The sequence below is a fragment of the Tursiops truncatus genome, chromosome 7, assembly GCF_011762595.2.
Source record: "Tursiops truncatus isolate mTurTru1 chromosome 7, mTurTru1.mat.Y, whole genome shotgun sequence".
In the NCBI taxonomy this organism is placed as follows: domain Eukaryota; kingdom Metazoa; phylum Chordata; class Mammalia; order Artiodactyla; family Delphinidae; genus Tursiops; species Tursiops truncatus.
In genome coordinates, this window is record NC_047040.1 from 93,910,956 (window position 1) to 93,927,764 (window position 16,809).

Here is a 16,809-nt window from a genome sequence, read left to right on the forward strand (position 1 = left end):
GGCCGTGATAGTGAGAGGCCTGTGCACCGCGATGAGGAGTGGCCCTGCTTGCCACAACTAGAGAAAGCCCTCGCACAGAAATGAAGACCCAACAAAGCCAAAAATATTTAAATAAATAAAAATTAAAAAAAATTTTTTTATCTTTACTTGATTTAGGCATTATTAAAGAATTATGAAACATCTTGTCCAAAGTTGGAAATTTTCTGCCTTAGAAGGTTTTTAGAATGGGAGAGACATAAGATATACAGCATATTCTTCTCATTTAAAAATCTTGAAAATTTCGGCTTCCCTGGTGGCACAGTGGTTGGGAGTCCGCCTGCCAGTGCAGGGGACATGGGTTCGAGCCCTGGTCCGGGAGGATCCCACGTGCTGCGGAGCAACTGGGCCCGTGCGCCACAGCTGCTGAGCCTGTGCTCTGGAGCCCGAAAGCCACAACTACTGAGACCCACGCACCTAGAGCCTGTGCTCTGCAACAGCTGAAGCCACTGCAATGAGGGGCCCAGGCACCGCAATGAAGAGTGGCCCCTGCTCCCTGCAACTAGAGTAAGCCCGTGTGCAGCAACAAAAACCCAATGCAGCCAAAAATAAATAAAATAAAATAAATTTATTTTTTAAAAAATCTTGAAAATTTGTCACTCTCTCTCATACATTTTGAAGTCATTATTTTTATCCCCAAACTATATAAAATTACTTTTATTTATTTGATGTCAATGGTTTTCTTTTTCAATAGATTGAACTAAATAATCTTTGATGTTGATTCTATTCTTCCTAGAGATCCTAAACTCTGTGATTTTAGTGGAAAATCAGCAATACATTATGTGTCACAAATAGGAAGTTTCAGGAAACAGCAGTTATTGGACATTCTAATGAATTCTATGCCAAAACCAGATAAATATTTCTATTCTACTTTCAAAATTCTCTAACTACAAAAGCCCTATTAGAAATCTTTCTTTTTCTACATGGACGTGATGGATCCGTTTAAAGAAATCAAACTAAATGTGTATATATGTATAAATGAATCACGTTGCTGTACAGTAGAAATTAACACAACATTGTAAATCAATGATGCTTCAATAAAATTTTTAAAAAAGAAATCAAGTGAACAACTATTTATTGAGCAGGGACTTTGTACAAGACCCAAAACTAGATACTCTGAGGCAGACGAAGAAGTCTAAGACATGGTCCAAACTTCTGAAAGTGTTCAGTACAGTCAGGGACACATCATGTAAGTCAGAGGAGAAAGAGCTTGTTGTAAACTTGAAAGGGGAAGAAGGACTTACAGTGGTTCTCATATGCTGGATAAGATAGGAAGGAAGAGAAGAAGAGAGAAGGTGTGATATAGGCAGGGAGAAAGAGTCTGAGCAGGACAAAAAAACCAGCCACAGAGAAAAGTGTAATAGAAAAAATGCCACTGAACCACATGTGACTGTGAAAGCTGCTTGACTTTATTGTTTGATTGGCTTTTTTTGGAAGCTTCTTGGCAGGGAACAAGGTTATCCCCAGGGAGGTTTCATGGAAGAGGTGAGACTCAATCTGGTCCTTAAAAAATGATGACATTTGATTTTGTGGAGCAGAGGCATCATGCTGTAAGTGAGCATGGCTTATCCCAGGAGCAAATGGGAGACTAGAACCAACAGTTCATGTCAGGAAAAAGGAATACAGAAGATTAGATACATAAAGAAACTGGGTCCAGGGACTTCCCCGGTGGCACAGTGGTTAAGAATCCACCTGCCAATGCAGGGGACACGGGTTCGAGCCCTGGTCCAGGAAGATCCCACACGTCACGGAGCAACTAAGCCCATGCGCCACAACTACTGAGCCTGTGCTCTATAGCCCACGAGCCGCAACTACGGAAGTCTGCATGCCTAGAGCCTGTGCTCCGCAACAAGAGAAGCCACCGCAATGAGAAGTCCGCGGGCCATAATGAAGAGAAGAGTAGCCCCCGCTCACCGCAACTAGAGAAAGCCTGCACGCAGCAATGAAGACCCACAGCAGCCAAAAATAAATAAATAAAATAAATAAATTTATTAGGAAAAAAAAGTAAGAAACTGGGTCCATTGAGGACTCATTAAATGTCAGCCTGAAGGACATTTTTTTCCCAATAAAATAGAGTCACTAAAGAATTTTAAGCCAGGTAATGATGAAAGCCATGTTTTAGGAAACTTAACCTGTCATTGTGTTGGATGAATTTGAAGGAAGAGACTCATACCAGGAAAGCTCTCTTAAGAAACTACAGAAGTACCTGTGTGCGGTTATAAGAACCAGGAGAAGAGTCTTTGGTCATGGTGTGTAGTGGTCCTGAGAAGTGCTGGGTATGGTGAGTCTAAGAGATTGTGAAAGAATTCACAGAATTTAGTACTGTAACATTGATAGAGGAGACACAGAGACGAGGGTTGAGGGAGTTGCGTTAAACATGATTCCAAAGTTTCAGCCCTAGGAAGTGGGGAGATAGAAATACAATCAACAAGATAGGAGAACACTTTGGTTTTGTGAGGATGTTGAAGGTAATGAGTTGTAAAACACTACATTTGATGGAAACTTAGGATGTTCAAAGTAGCAATTTTCTGTAGGACAGGGCTTGTGGGAATGGATGGGTTGATATGTTCTTTTGGGAGTTCTCTACAAGGAGATTGTGAGGACCTGAGAGTAGGTAAGATCACTAAAGTACTGATGATGGTAAGAAAATTGCAGGGGCTGAACGGAGGAGGTGCGCCCACAGTTAGAGAGAGCTGTGCACATAGAGACTCAGGGGAATGAGAAAAGGAGAATTGGGAGAGAGTTACAAGAAGGAAGGAGTGGGAAACAACGTTAAATTGGAAAAGAGGTTACAAAGCAGATGTGATAAGGAAGTGAGAGTTTCAATGGCAGGATAGAGGCAGAAGACAGGTTGCAAAGAGTAAAGAAAGAAGATATGGTGAAGAAATGGAGGATATGAGTATAGATCACTCGTTCAAATTTGTTTCAGTTATTAGGATAAATGGAAGAACAATTGCAAGAGGAAGTTTTCATGGACAAGCCTGTGCTTATTTGAAGAAGTCAGGATAGCAGGAGAGGGATGAATATGAGAGCAATGTCCCCCAAGAACTAACTGGAAATTCACTGTTTGGTGTTTAGAACTCTATCAGTTTAATGTGGCTTCAAGTGCTGGACAGGAAGTGTGCTCGAAACTTTGGCCCCCTTTTAAAAATAAACAGACAAAACCCCATTCATTCTGTGGACTTTTTTTTTTTTAATTAAGGACAATTTTTATTTCCTTCCTTTTTTTTGTTATTACATTAAAATAAATTTTAAATGTTTAATAATTGTCATAATCTTAATAACACAAAGATTTTCCATGTTTTCTTTTGATTTTTGTCCATTTACATGCATATTTTTCACATATTTATATCTTTAATCTATTTTCTATGTTATCTTCTATATTTCCACTTAATATTAATGACAAACATTTTTGTACGTTTTTACCTTACCATCCATCACCTTCCTGTCTGTATGATAATAATTTCTCTTTCCTTATTTTTCTTTTTTTTTTAACATCTTTATTGGCGTATAATTGCTTTACAATGGTGTGTTAGTTTCTGCTTTATAACAAAGTGAATCAGTTATACATATACATATGTTCCCATATCTCTTCCCTCTTGCATCCCCCTCCTTCCCACCCTCCCTATCCCACCCCTCTAGGTGGACTCTTGTTGTGAAAATTGTGGCCCTGAAGCTTCATCAGGATCCCAGTCCACTATTTCAAGATAATCTTAGACAAAATGGAACTGATTTTAGAACCTAGAGCTAGATCTTGCTGTGAAACTGCTGGAGATGCATCTCATCAAAACACATTATTATGTTTCTTTTGGCAGAAAGACATGCTGAATCATTGCTTGACATTTGTCATGATACAAACTCTTCTCCAACTGATATGATGACAGTCACTAAAAACCAAAATATAATCTTGCAAAGCATCAGCAGCAGGGAGGTAAGAAACTCTCTTTAAAAAAACAAAGTAACAGAAAAATGGATAACCTACTCCATCTACACTTAACTGTATTTACATCTACTTCATTTGTGTTGCTTGAATATTTATAACAATCATATATTACAATTATAGATTTAAATGTGATTATAAAGAAACTTAAAGTACAATTAATGACAGTCTATCATGAGTTTAATCTCAGGGCAGTAATGAGTTAGTCAACTCTGAGTCTCATGCACTGTGTGTGTGTGTGTGTGTGTGTGTGTGTGTGTGTTTGTGTGTATGGAATGCCACAGAATATTACTGCAGTTGAATCCATACTAAATAGTAAAGTGTAGCTTGTCTTTATGTATGTTAATGTGGAAAAGGAGAAAATCATTATTCTGATCATGTCAAATCCATCACAGGGTACGACAAAGGAGGTACCTCCTCTTGGCCCTGGTCATCACCCCCTGCCCATGATGAATGACTCCATAAAGTATAGTAGCGGTAGTGGTAACAAACATCGTGCCCATGGAAAATTATGGAATGATTCCCAAGAGGTACAGTAAACTGGTAAAGTGGTTATGTAAAGGAACAGAATTGGAGAAAAACTTTAAAAGGTATACTCATGTGTACCTTTTGAATTTTTATAAAAATTAACATAGCCCAAACTGTTAAAAATATTACTACTCTATGGGAATTCCCTGGCCGTCCAGTGGTTAGGATTCGGTGCTTTCACTGTGGGGACCTGGATTCGATCCCAACCAAAAAAAGAGAAATTCCTACCCTATATTTTATTGGTAATAAAGAATATGACCACAAAATTGTCTATTTCTAAAAGGTAATGAGGTATGTACTATAATATGTATAAACAATACGAAGAGTTTTGGAGATGGTGGAGTAAGATCTTTCAGTCCCTTTCTCCTTCCAAAAACCATCCCCAAATAACAAGAAGACAAAAAACAAAAATTTGAGTAAAAAATTAGTTTGAGGGCTTCCCTGGTGGCACAGTGGTTGAGAGTCCACCTGCTGATGTAGGGGACACGGATTCGTGCCCCGGTCCGGCAAGATTCCACGTGCCGCGCGTGCGCGGAGAGGCTGGGCCCGTGAGCCATGGCCACTGAGCCTGCGCGTCTGGAGGCTGTGCTCCGCAACACGAGAGGCCACAACAGTGAGAGGCCCGCGTACCAGAAAAAAAAAAAATTAGTTTGAAATAAGTATAGATTCACAAGAACTTGTAAAAATAGTACAGAGAGGTGCTGTCTAACCTTCACAAGCTACCACCAATTGGAATTATCATCATAACTATAGCTGATTGTCAAAACTAGGAAACTGATATTGACACAATACAAGGAACTAGACTACAGACCTTACTTGGATTTCACTAGTCTTTGAATGCATTCCTTTTTCTTCTTCTGTTTTCGTGTGCCTGTGTGTACAGTTCTATGGCATTTTATCCCCTGTATTATCATGATCAAGATACAAAAGTGGTCTGTCTCCACAAAGGAACGCACTCTTACTCCTCTCTTTACTGCCACATCCTCCCTGCTAACTCCTGGCAACCACTGATCTATTCTTCAACTGTATAATTTTGTAATTTCACAAAGGTCATATAAATGAAATTATCATACATGTGAACTTTTAAGATTGCTTTTTCAACTCAGTGTAATGCTCTTGAGATAGAGCCAATCTGTTGTGTGTACCAATAGTTTTTCTATTGCTAAGTAGTATTCTATTACAATTATATTTTGTTTCACAGTTTTTTAGCCATTCACTTGTTGAAGGACATTTGGGTTGTCTCTAGTTTGGGGCTATTACAAATAAAGCTACTATGAACATTCATGTATAAATTTTTGCGTGACTTATGTTTTCATTTCTCTAGGATACATGCCCAGGAGTCCAATTAGTGGGTCATTTGGTAAATGTATGTTTAGTTTTTTTAAAAACTGCCAAACAATTTTCCAGAGTGGCTCTACCATTTTATATTCCCACCAGCAATAAATGAGATGTCCAGTTTCTCTACACCCTTGCCAGCATTTGGTACTATCAGTATTTTCTATTTTAACCATTTTAAAAAATTTAAACCAAAATAAGTATATGGTGTTATCTCATTGTGGTTTTAATTTGCATTTCCCTAATTACCAATGTTGAACATTTAAAAAAAATTTATTTGCGGGCTTCCCTGGTGGCGCAGTGGTTGAGAGTCCGCCTGCCGATGCAGGGTACACGGGTTCATGCCCCGGTCCGGGAAGATCCCTACATGCCGCGGAGCGGCTAGGCCCGTGAGCCATGGCCGCTGAGCCTGCGCGTCCGGAGCCTGTGCTCCGCAACGGGAGAGGCCACAACAGCGAGAGGCCCGCGTACCGCAAAAAAAAATAATAATAAAAAAAAAATAAAAAAAAAATTTATTTGCCATCAGCATAAATTGTTCAAATATTTTGTCCATTTTCTGATTGAATTGTTTGTTTTCTTATCGTTGGGTTTAGAGTATTCTTTATATATTCTGAATGATGTGTGACTCGCAGATATTTTCTGCTAGCCAATAAGAAAAACTTGGAGGTTTTTTCACCTTTTTTTTTTTTTGCGGTACGCGGGCCTCTCACTGTTGTGGCCTCTCCCGTTGCAGAGCACAGGCTCCAGACGCGCAGGCTCAGCGGCCATGGCTCACAGGCCCAGCTGCTTTGTGGCATGTGGGATCTTCCCGGACCGGGGCACGAACCTGTGTCCCCTGCATCGGCAGGCGGACTCTCAACCACTGCGCCACCAGGGAAGCACTTTTTCACCTTTTTCACAATTCCTTTATCAAACAGAAGTTTTTAATTTTGATGAAAACCAGTGTACCCACTTTTTCCTTTACTGGTCTTGATTTTTACATCTAAGAAGTCTTTTACTTGATCCGGGTCCTGGTTACATGAGTGTGTTCAGTTTATAAACATTTACTAGTCTATACACTTATGATATGTGCACTTTTCTGAATGTATGCTATACTTAAAAATAAATTAAAGGGAAGGGGTATGCCTTCAAATATCTGAGAAAAAATATGGTTTTCAACCTCGAATTTTATATCCAGACAAACTATAAGTCAAGTATTAGGGTTGAATAAAAACATTTTTCAGACACACAAATGCTCAAACATTTTACATTTCATACACCTTTTAAGGAAGCTACTATGTGCTCTGTTAAATTAATGAAATAAGATAAAAATGGAGGGGAAAATTGGATCCATGATTCAGGGGATCTGAAACCTAACACAAGAGAGGAGGGTATCCTTGGTATAAAGCAGAAAGCAAGTCCCAGGGCTTCAGCCACGTATGAAGTCTAGAGAACAAAGAGCTCTGATCCTTGGGGGATGGGAGGAGTGAGGGAGAACAGGATAATGGAGATTTCCAGGAAGAAGATGGAACTGATATATTATCTGATATATTTAACCAAGTGAAAAGACCACAGGATGTTTGGAAGATTTGAGTTAAAAAATATAAGAAAAGGAATTAAATATTAAATTAAATTGTGAATGAAATAAAAATAGGGGTTTTGGGTTTTGTGCAGGAAGTTATTCAGGAAAGTATAAACATACTACACTACGATTGCACTACTACAGTGCAATACATACAGCATAGTACAATACTCAAATAATCATAATTTGAACTTTGCCTATTGATTTAACAAGAAAAAGAGGGTGAATTTACTGGGAAGATAGAGGCAAAGTATAAGAATATTAAATTGTCAACTGCAATAATAAGAAGCCAGTAGGTAATATATCACTTTAGTGACAGCAGGATAAGTACATTATCTAGAGATATGGAAGAAAATACCAAAAGAAACACTTAAAAGGCTGGAACTGGCTGCCTCTGAGGGAAAGAGTGGGGAAGGTAACTGATGACCTTTTTTGTTATAAGTTTTTGTTTTTAACCATTATTTGACTTTTAAAAAATGTATAAGTTAGATAACAATGAAAACGAATTAAAAATTAAAATACAGAAATGGTTAAATCCCAACTCCTCTGGGGCAGGGGATGGGATGAGGTAGAATGGAAACATTTCTTTTTAATACTGTTTGAATATTTTACTATTGTGCATTTGTAACTTTTCTAAAGAGGTTAGCCTGCTTCTCACCAAAGTTGCTTTAGTACAGTGGTTGTCAAAAGGGGGTGATTTTACCCCTCAGGAGGCACTTAGCAAGGCTTAGAGACATTTTTGGTGTCACAACCGGGGCAGAAGCGCTGCTGGCATCCAGTGGGTACAGGTCAGGGATGCTGCTAACATCCTACAGTGCGCAGGGCAGCCTTTCCACAGCAAAGAATCACCCAGCCCCAAATGTCAGTAGCAGCGAGGCTTAGAAACCTTGCTGTGTAGTAGGCTTTGTCACAACATTGAAGGTTGTATTGTTTTTGATTACTGATATTACATAGTAATTGGAACAAAATACCTAGAGACCAATCTTTAAAATGTGTGTCATGCATCAGAAATTGATAAATAAAAACTCATTTACTTTTCTTTTTTTTTGTGGTATAGTTAGGAACTTTCTTTCTTAAAAAGACTAAAAATCCTTTCATATTAGTATATTTTTTCGTGCAAAACATTTTCTGAACTTTCACTCTATATTTTCCTTATTATGGTTGAAATAACTGAACTCATTTCTGAAGGAGAAATAGACTCTCACTATTGAATTTGCCTCTTCTTCTCAGTGCTTTCTCTAGTGCTTAAATTGCAAAACCCAAGGTCACTCTTCACTTCTTTCCTTTGAATGAAAGCTTGCTTTTCTTTTGGGTTGTCTGTAATAGGTTTTTATAGTTTACAAATATAAGCAGCTGCCTTGCTTATAGGATTGCTCCTGAGAGGCTCTTTATACCCTCTCCCAATCTCTTTTCATCTAAGGAGAATCGTCTTTCTAAATTTAATTACGTATGATTTCTATGCCTCTTTTCTGTGTGGTTGGCATTCTGTTGTTTACAGATTAGAATGCTATGGCCTCTATCTAGTCTGTTGTCACCTCCTGCATCACTGTCAATGGTTTATGAACTCCATTTATGTTTGGGATGTGCTATTCTAACATTTTCTCTCCTTCACTCACAACTGAGTGTCATTATTTTAATTTTCCTCCTTGTAGCACCCAAGCACTCCTTAAAGTCATTCATATTTAGTATTCTAAAAGAAATTAGAAAATTCTGAGCTGTTTCTACTTTTGTCTTCATTTCCATGATAACCTTCAAAGTAGACATTATTCCCTACATCCTTTTTGTTTGTGATACTTATGGTTTTTCAGTTTATTCTATGGAAGAAATTTTTGTCAGGAGATTGTAGGCATCACACATCTTTTATTTTATCTTTTCCTGTGCAAAACCTATAAATCAGGTTTGAGTATTCTTTCTTTTAATTTTGCTCACTGTTATTGATTCCTTTCTTTCTGGTTCTTGTTGAGACTCTGTTTCAAGTTTTTTATGGTAACAAGAAAGCAGAGTGGTTAAGACCTCTGTAACCAGACTACAGTCTGGGTGTGAATCCTGGCTCTACCATAGGCTAGCTATGTGACCTTGGGTAAGTTACTTAACTTCTCTGGACCTCACGTACAAAAGAGAATAATAGTTCCTACCTCTAGAGTTGTTGTGAGGATTAAATTAGTTAATATGTGAAAGGTGCAACAGTGTCTGGCACTTTATGTGTAAATGCTAGTCGTCATTATGGGTTTTGTAGGTAGGTGTGCCCACACTCTGTGTCTTCCAACTTTTCTTAAAGGACCAGCTAATGAATGAACTAAGCAGTTGAGAGGGGTGGGATAGGGAGGGTGGGAGGGAGGCTCAAGAGGGAGGGGATATATGTATACATATAACCTATTCACTTTGGTGCACAGCAGAAATTAACACATTATAAACCAATTATACTCTAATAAAGATTAAAAAAATAGAAAAAAATTCAATAAAGACTTTAAAAATGGTCCACATCAAAAAAAAATCTTAAAAATCATGTACTGCTAAGTTATTACAATTGAACACCTAAAATATTTTCATGGCAGTATAAATGCAGGGTTTTATTTTTATTTTTTTCTGTGATAATTAAAATGAACAGAGCAAAAAGAAAAGATTCCCAAGCTCTCTTGGGAATTAATGAATGAAATATCAGATGATGTTTGGTGATAAAGGCTACCTGCTTGTCCAACAGGCATCTGCATTTAGGGCAAAGACTTTTTATCCAACAGTCTCCTTAAGTAGACGGTTCAACCAGATCACAGAAGCCAGAGAGCCACTTGTAACATCCAGGTTGTGACGGGATATCTTAACTACTACTTGCATCTATCACTGTTCTAGACATTAAAAAGGGCAAAATCACCAGCAACAACTTCTAATGAAGGAAACTGTCAACAACAATGAATTCTAATAGAAAACATTTCTTCTTTAGAGAGTTAGGAGTACTTTTTATAAATCAAGCTGTTTCTCAACCATGTTTTTCAGCATAATGATTATTTTCTAGAGGGTAAAAGGAAAGCTTTAGAGGTTGCATACCACGATTAGATCAAAATGCTGTCATAGTGAAAACTTTAATCAGCTTTGCTGCCTCCTTTCAGTCTAAGGTTATATCTGCAGCTTCCATATGGGGCAGGGATTTCTACCCTCATCATTTACAAATGATGCCCCAGGGAGGCATTATGGAAAAGATCATGTTCCTTTGGGGTTGTTCACGGACTGTGGCCAAAGGATTCTTTCCAGTTACCCACCCAGATGGAATTTGGGGCAGTTTAACAGCCTGGACACGGACATGATAAAGTATAAAATATTGGATTTCTCTGTGTCTCAGTGATTTCAGCTTTGATCTTCATTTTTGATTATGCAGTTAATCACGTCCGTGTCTGTCTGAGCCTGGTGCTCTGGAGGCGAATAGTTTCCCATTTTTTTAGTCCTAAATGCTTTATCCGATTTAAAAGGAATCCACAGTGTGAAACTCTAGCCTAGAAAAAAAATCAACATTCACTCTGCCAACCAAGTACGACATTGAACAACTGAGTTTCTATTTTATGATATTTCAGGAGTTTGACCAAGATGATGTCTGCACTCATTCCATATTGATTAGTGAAAAAGGAGATCCAAGTGGTGATGGACTAGACTGGCAACCCAGGACAGAAGGTATCTGTCTTCTGTCCTTGATATGGTTACAAAGATAACATGGATTATTTGGATTTCCCCCCTAATTTTGGTAGTCCTCAGTGCAGGAACATTGAAATCACAGATAAGCGCAAAGAAAAAGAAAAATCACTTATAATCCTATCCTTTGGTCCATACCTGAATCAGTGAGTCTTGTCAGTCTGCCCAGCCAAAATGGGCATCCCTCTTCTGTCTCTCCTCTTTGTTCTACCCGACTCCAGCTCAGCCTACTGTCCTCATCTCCTATCTTTTCTGTCTAATAACATCTTTTTCCTCATTTCTTTCCTCTCAGAATCTTCCATCAGCTCCAGGGATCTGTTCTCTTCCAGGACCAAGCATTTCTCCACTATCTGTCATCCCAGAGCTCCTCCCTTGAGGGGGAGTTGCGGGCCTGAACAAAGAACTAAAGCCCCAAGTTGCACTCTTGTATTCTAGGAGGTCATAAGTCTGGAATTTTCCAGAACAATGCCCATTCCAAATATGTCATCCTGTCCTACCCATACGTGTCCTTGCATTGAACAGATCACAAAGTATTTGCAGATTCTCACTTCAAAAAATAGTCATCACAGAGATCACATTTGTCTGTCATCTATTCGTCTATAAACTTTTTTTTAAAAATAAATTTATTTGTTTATTTTTGGCTGCATTGAGTCTTCGTTGCTATGTGCAGACTTTCTCTAGTTGCGGCGAGTGGGGACTACTCTTCTTTGCGGTGCGTGGGCTTCTCACTGCAGTGGCTTCTCTTGTTGTGGAGCACAGGCTCTAGGCGCACAGGCTTCAGTAGTTGTGGCACGTGGGCTCAGTAGTTGTGGCTTGCGGGCTCTAGAGCGCAGGCTCAGTAGTTGTGGCACGGGCTTAACTGCTCCACGGCATGTGGGATCTTCCTGGACCAGGGCTCGAACCCGTGTCCCCTGCATTGGCAGGCAGATTCTTAACCACTGTGCCACCAGGGAAGTCCCCCTACAAACTTTTTAAATGAAATGTTTATTTGAACTGCTCCAATCTCTCTCTGATAATTTTCCTATTTGTATTTCTAACACTCCAGGGAAGCTGCTCTCTGGATGTCTTTTTTCTCATCCCTGTCAGCCACCCTGAATGCCACAGTGCTGTCCTAGCTGCTGTCTCCTTTGGCCCCTTATGTGATGCTGCCCTCTTCTGGGGAGTCTTCAGTCTTTCTCAAACTCACTCGGTATCTCCTCTCCCCTGGCGGAGGGCGGGGAATAATTTAATAACATTTGAAATGATTAACTCCATGAACCCTGAAAGACCTAATTAAAATAAACAAGTTCTGACCCCCTTCCAAACAGTCTATGTGATCTGCCTTTGACTTTCAAAGGTTTCAAAGCTGAGTTCTCAGAAGCCTGATTGTGTTTCCCATCATCTTCCAAGAGGTTAAAATAATGTGTTTATTCTGCTCCATTTGGAAGTGACTTGCCATTTGAGGTGCTTATAATTCTTTTAAAATCGATTTGTAAGATTTTAGGTTTTCATATAGGAACCATAACACTTATGCAGCATCTCGACTAGGCCCTTGTAGTTTTAAGCTTTCATAACTTGGGTTACACATTTGAAAGAAGCAATTATGTTTCTAAATTTTCCTCTCATAGTTGATAAGAGTCTTCACTAGAGCTAGTTACTCTTTTAAGTCACAAAGCCTGAAATAAAACTGTTTGGGGTATTATTGTGCATTGTATACATCTTAAATAGCAATACATCTCTTTAAATCCCATTTACATGTTTCTACCAATAACATATTCCAGGTTGTTAATGTTAAAGTGCTTGCACATGTTATGAAGACTTTATGCACATACCATGTGACTATTCTGTTGTAGATATGAACATTTTAACATTTTATTTATTTATTTTTGGCTGTGTTAGGTCTTCGTTGCTGCATGTGGGCTTTCCTTAGTTGCGGCGAACGGGGGCTACTCTTCATTGCGGTGCGCGGGCTTCTCATTGCGGTGGCTTCTCTTGTGGAGCACGGGCTCTAGGCACATGGGCTTCAATAGTTGTGGCGCACGGGCTTAGTTGCTCCGCGGCATGTAGGAGCTTCCTGGACCAGGGCTCGAACCCATGTCTCCTGCATTGGCAGGCAGATTCTTAACCACTGTGCCACCAGGGAACCTCTAGATATGCACGTTTAGTTTATATCTGTTCATTGTATTATTCTTTTAAAAGGGGAGCATCACTGACTAAAGTATGTATAAACTTTATATAATGTTTGGATAACTCCCCTGGTCTTTTTTTTTTTTTTTTTTTTTTGCGGTACGCGGGCCTCTCACCGCTGTGTCCTCTCCCGCTGCGGAGCACAGGCTCCGGACGCGCAGGCTCAGCGGCCATGGCTCACAGGCCCAGCCGCTCCTCGGCATGTGGGATCCTCCCGAACCGGGGCACGAACCCGTGTACCCTGCATCGGCAGGCGGACTCTCAACCACTGCGCCAGCAGGGAAGCCCCTCCCCCTGGACTTTTAACAACTAAGTATTCCTGCAGCATACATTTGCTTTATTATGGGCTTTTACAGATGGTAACTTGTAAAATAAAATCCCCTCGCAAAATCCCTCATCTTTTTCCTTAGTATAAAAATCTTGCATTCCTCAATCAGCTATTTTCCCAGAACATATCAGATGCAAACCTCATAGACTGGAAATTGAGCATGTAAAATTACCCTTTTCATGAGTGAATAAGAACCTATTTTCTGAAATTTCTGGGCTTAATTTATTTTTAATTGTGTATCATCAGAATTCTTAAGTGTAGATAACAGAATCTACTCTACTTGAGTGAAGAAGCAAGGAAGTTTTCAAAGATACTAGAAAGTTCACAGACCATTGAAAAACCAAAGGAGAAGAACAGACCCCAGGTTGGATTGTCAGAAAGAATTCTTGTAGCTACATCTCAAAACTGGCTACTGACCCCCAGGTCATGCTGCTTCATCCACACCCAGGAGCTGCTCCCACACTGACCTCAGAACCTCCCTCCTCTGTTGACACCCACATCAGCAAATGATGCCTGTGCCTTATCTTTTCTCATGTAACCCATGTGAATCCATGTCTCAAGTTAGCTTTCTGAACTCTAATGGCAAAAAAGGCTGGAAAATGTAGTTTTAAAAAATTCTGTTGAAAATCATGATTTAGGAAACTATCAAAACATGGAGAGGTTATCAAAATGTTTTGAACCTCGATTCCCATCAATTTAAATAGAAGAAGTGGAAAACACAGAAAAGTAAGACTTTTCTGGAGAAAATAATTTTTCTTCATTGAATGAATTAGGTTAGGCCAACTTTAAATTTTCATTTTAATGATTTAGCACTTACATTAACAAATTAATCATCATTTCCAAACTTTTATGAATGTCATTTGCACCTCTTCTGCAAGGAAATTATGTTTCTGGTTGTGTTTAAATGTTGCCTTTTAGTTTCTCTCCACTGTAACATTTTCTGGTGGGGTTAATTAATTAATTTTAAAGATTCTTTTGATGTGGACCATTTTTTTAAAGTCTTTATTGAATTTGTTACAATACTGCTTCTGTTTTATATTTTTTGGGTTTTTGGCTGTGAGGCACGTGGGATCTTATCTTCTCGACCAGGAATCGAACCTGTACCCTCTGCACTGGAAGGTGAAGTCTTAACCACTGGACCACCAAGGAAGTCCCAGGGTTATTTTATTAATACATCCTCTTACTGGAAAGATTCACTCAGATGGGAGCAAGTGTTTTATTTTTACATGTTAACAGTGCATCCTCTTTCCTGGATCACTGGATATGTTTAGAGGCTCCCGTGACTACTCACAGTATTCAAAAGACAAAAAGAGAACAGACGTGTTCCAAGATGATTTCAGAGCCAGAATGTTGTATAATCTTTCCCCCTCCCCTCCGCCATTTAGGACCAAAATTTTTTTTTTCCATTTAGGAGCCATTAACTTTTCACAATGTCTAAAAAGGCAGGTATTTCTCATACTCGCTTATTGTATCTTTGCTCCTTGTTTTAAAATAAAAGAAGAAATCAACCAATTAACAGATTTTGAACACATTAAATTTGCTTAAAAATATTCTGGGTAAAAAAAAAATAACCTGGGTTTATTAGTCCTCAATGACTGTGAAAGTACAGTCATTCTTAAGAACGTGTTCACATGAATATACTGCCCAGTTTTCTAATTTCCACAGCAAAATACTAACTGTACCTAGCCTTTACTAGAACATCATTTTCACTGACAGTTTAGTTATTAGGAAAGTATGCTGTATGTTTTTCTTACTCCAACTTGTCAGCTAAATGTTTGCCCTCAAGGATGACTATAAAACTGGTATGAAAGACACCTATCTCCCTGTGCTATGTGGCTGCTTCCCACTAGCTATCTATTTTACATTTGGTAGTGTATATATGTCCATGCCACTCTCTCACTTTGTCCAGGCTTACCGTTCCCCCTCCCCGTGTCCTCAAGTCCATTCTCTAGTAGGTCTGCGTCTTTATTCCCATCTTGCCCCTAGGTTCTTCATGACCAGTTTTTAATTTTTGTTGTGTTTTGTTTTGTTTTTTAGATTCCATACATATGTGTTAGCGTACAGTATTTATTTTTCTCTTTCTGACTTACTTCACTCTGTATGACAGACTCTAGGTCCATCCACCTCACTACAAATAACTCAATTTCGTTTCTTTTTATGGCTGAGTAATATTCCATTGTATATATGTGCCACATCTTCTTTATCCATTCATCTGTTGATGGACACTTAAGTTGCTTCCATGTCCTGGCTATTGTAAATAGAGCTGCAATGAACATTGTGGTACATGACTCTTTTTGAATTATGGTTTTCTCAGGGTATATGCCCAGTAGTGGGATTGCTGGGTCATATGGTAGTTCTATTTGTAGTTTTGTAAGGAACCTCCATACTGTTCTCCACAGTGGCTGTAACAATTTACATTCCCACTAACAGTGCAAGAGTGTTCCCTTTTCTCCACACCCTCTCCAGCATTTATTGTTTCTAGATTTTTTTTGATGGACATTCTGACCGGTGTGAGATGATATCTCATTGTAGTTTTGATTTGCCTTTCTCTAATGATTAGTGATGTTGTGCATTCTTTCATGTGTTTGTCGGCAATCTGTATATCTTCTTTGGAGAAATGTCTATTTAGCTCTTCTGCCCATTTTTGGATTGGGTTGTTTGTTTTTTTGTTATTGAGCTGCATGAGCTGCTTGTAAATTTTGGAGATTAATCTTTTGTCAGTTGCTTCATTTGCAAATATTTTCTCCCATTCTGAGGATTGTCTTTTGGTCTTGTTTATGGTTTCCTTTGCTGTGCAAAAGCTTTGAAGTTTCATTAGGTCCCATTTGTTTATTCTTGTTTTTATTTCCATTTCTCTAGAAGGTGGGTCAAAAAGGATCTTGCTGTGATTTATGTCACAGAGTGTTCTGCCTATGTTTTCCTCTAAGAGTTTGATAGTGTCTGGCCTTACATTTAGCTCTTTAATCCATTTTGAGCTTATTTTTGTGTATGATGTTAGGGAGTGTTCTAATTTCATTCTTTTACTTGTAGCTGTCCAGTTTTCCCAGCACCACTTGCTGAAGAGGCTGTCTTTTCTCCATTGTATATTCTTGCCTCCTTTATCAAAGATAAGGTGACCGTATGTGCATGGGTTTATCTCTGGGCTTTCTATCCTTGTACACTGATCTATATTTCTGTTTTTGTGCCGGTACCATACTGTCTTGATTACTGTAGTTTTATAGTATAGTCTGAAGTCAG

General features: G+C 38.9%; 1 protein-coding gene across 1 annotated transcript in view; it reads left to right on the top strand.

Annotated features, from left to right (window-relative positions):
• The first annotated feature begins 866 nt into the window (after positions 1–866).
• The window catches only part of MAP3K19 (mitogen-activated protein kinase kinase kinase 19), a 36,802-nt gene continuing 20,859 nt past the window's right edge, over positions 867–16,809 (top strand). Inside the window, 3 exon segments of the mRNA XM_019925547.2 lie at positions 867–885; positions 3,849–3,967; positions 10,964–11,060. Coding sequence (XP_019781106.2) covers positions 867–885; positions 3,849–3,967; positions 10,964–11,060 — 235 coding nt within the window.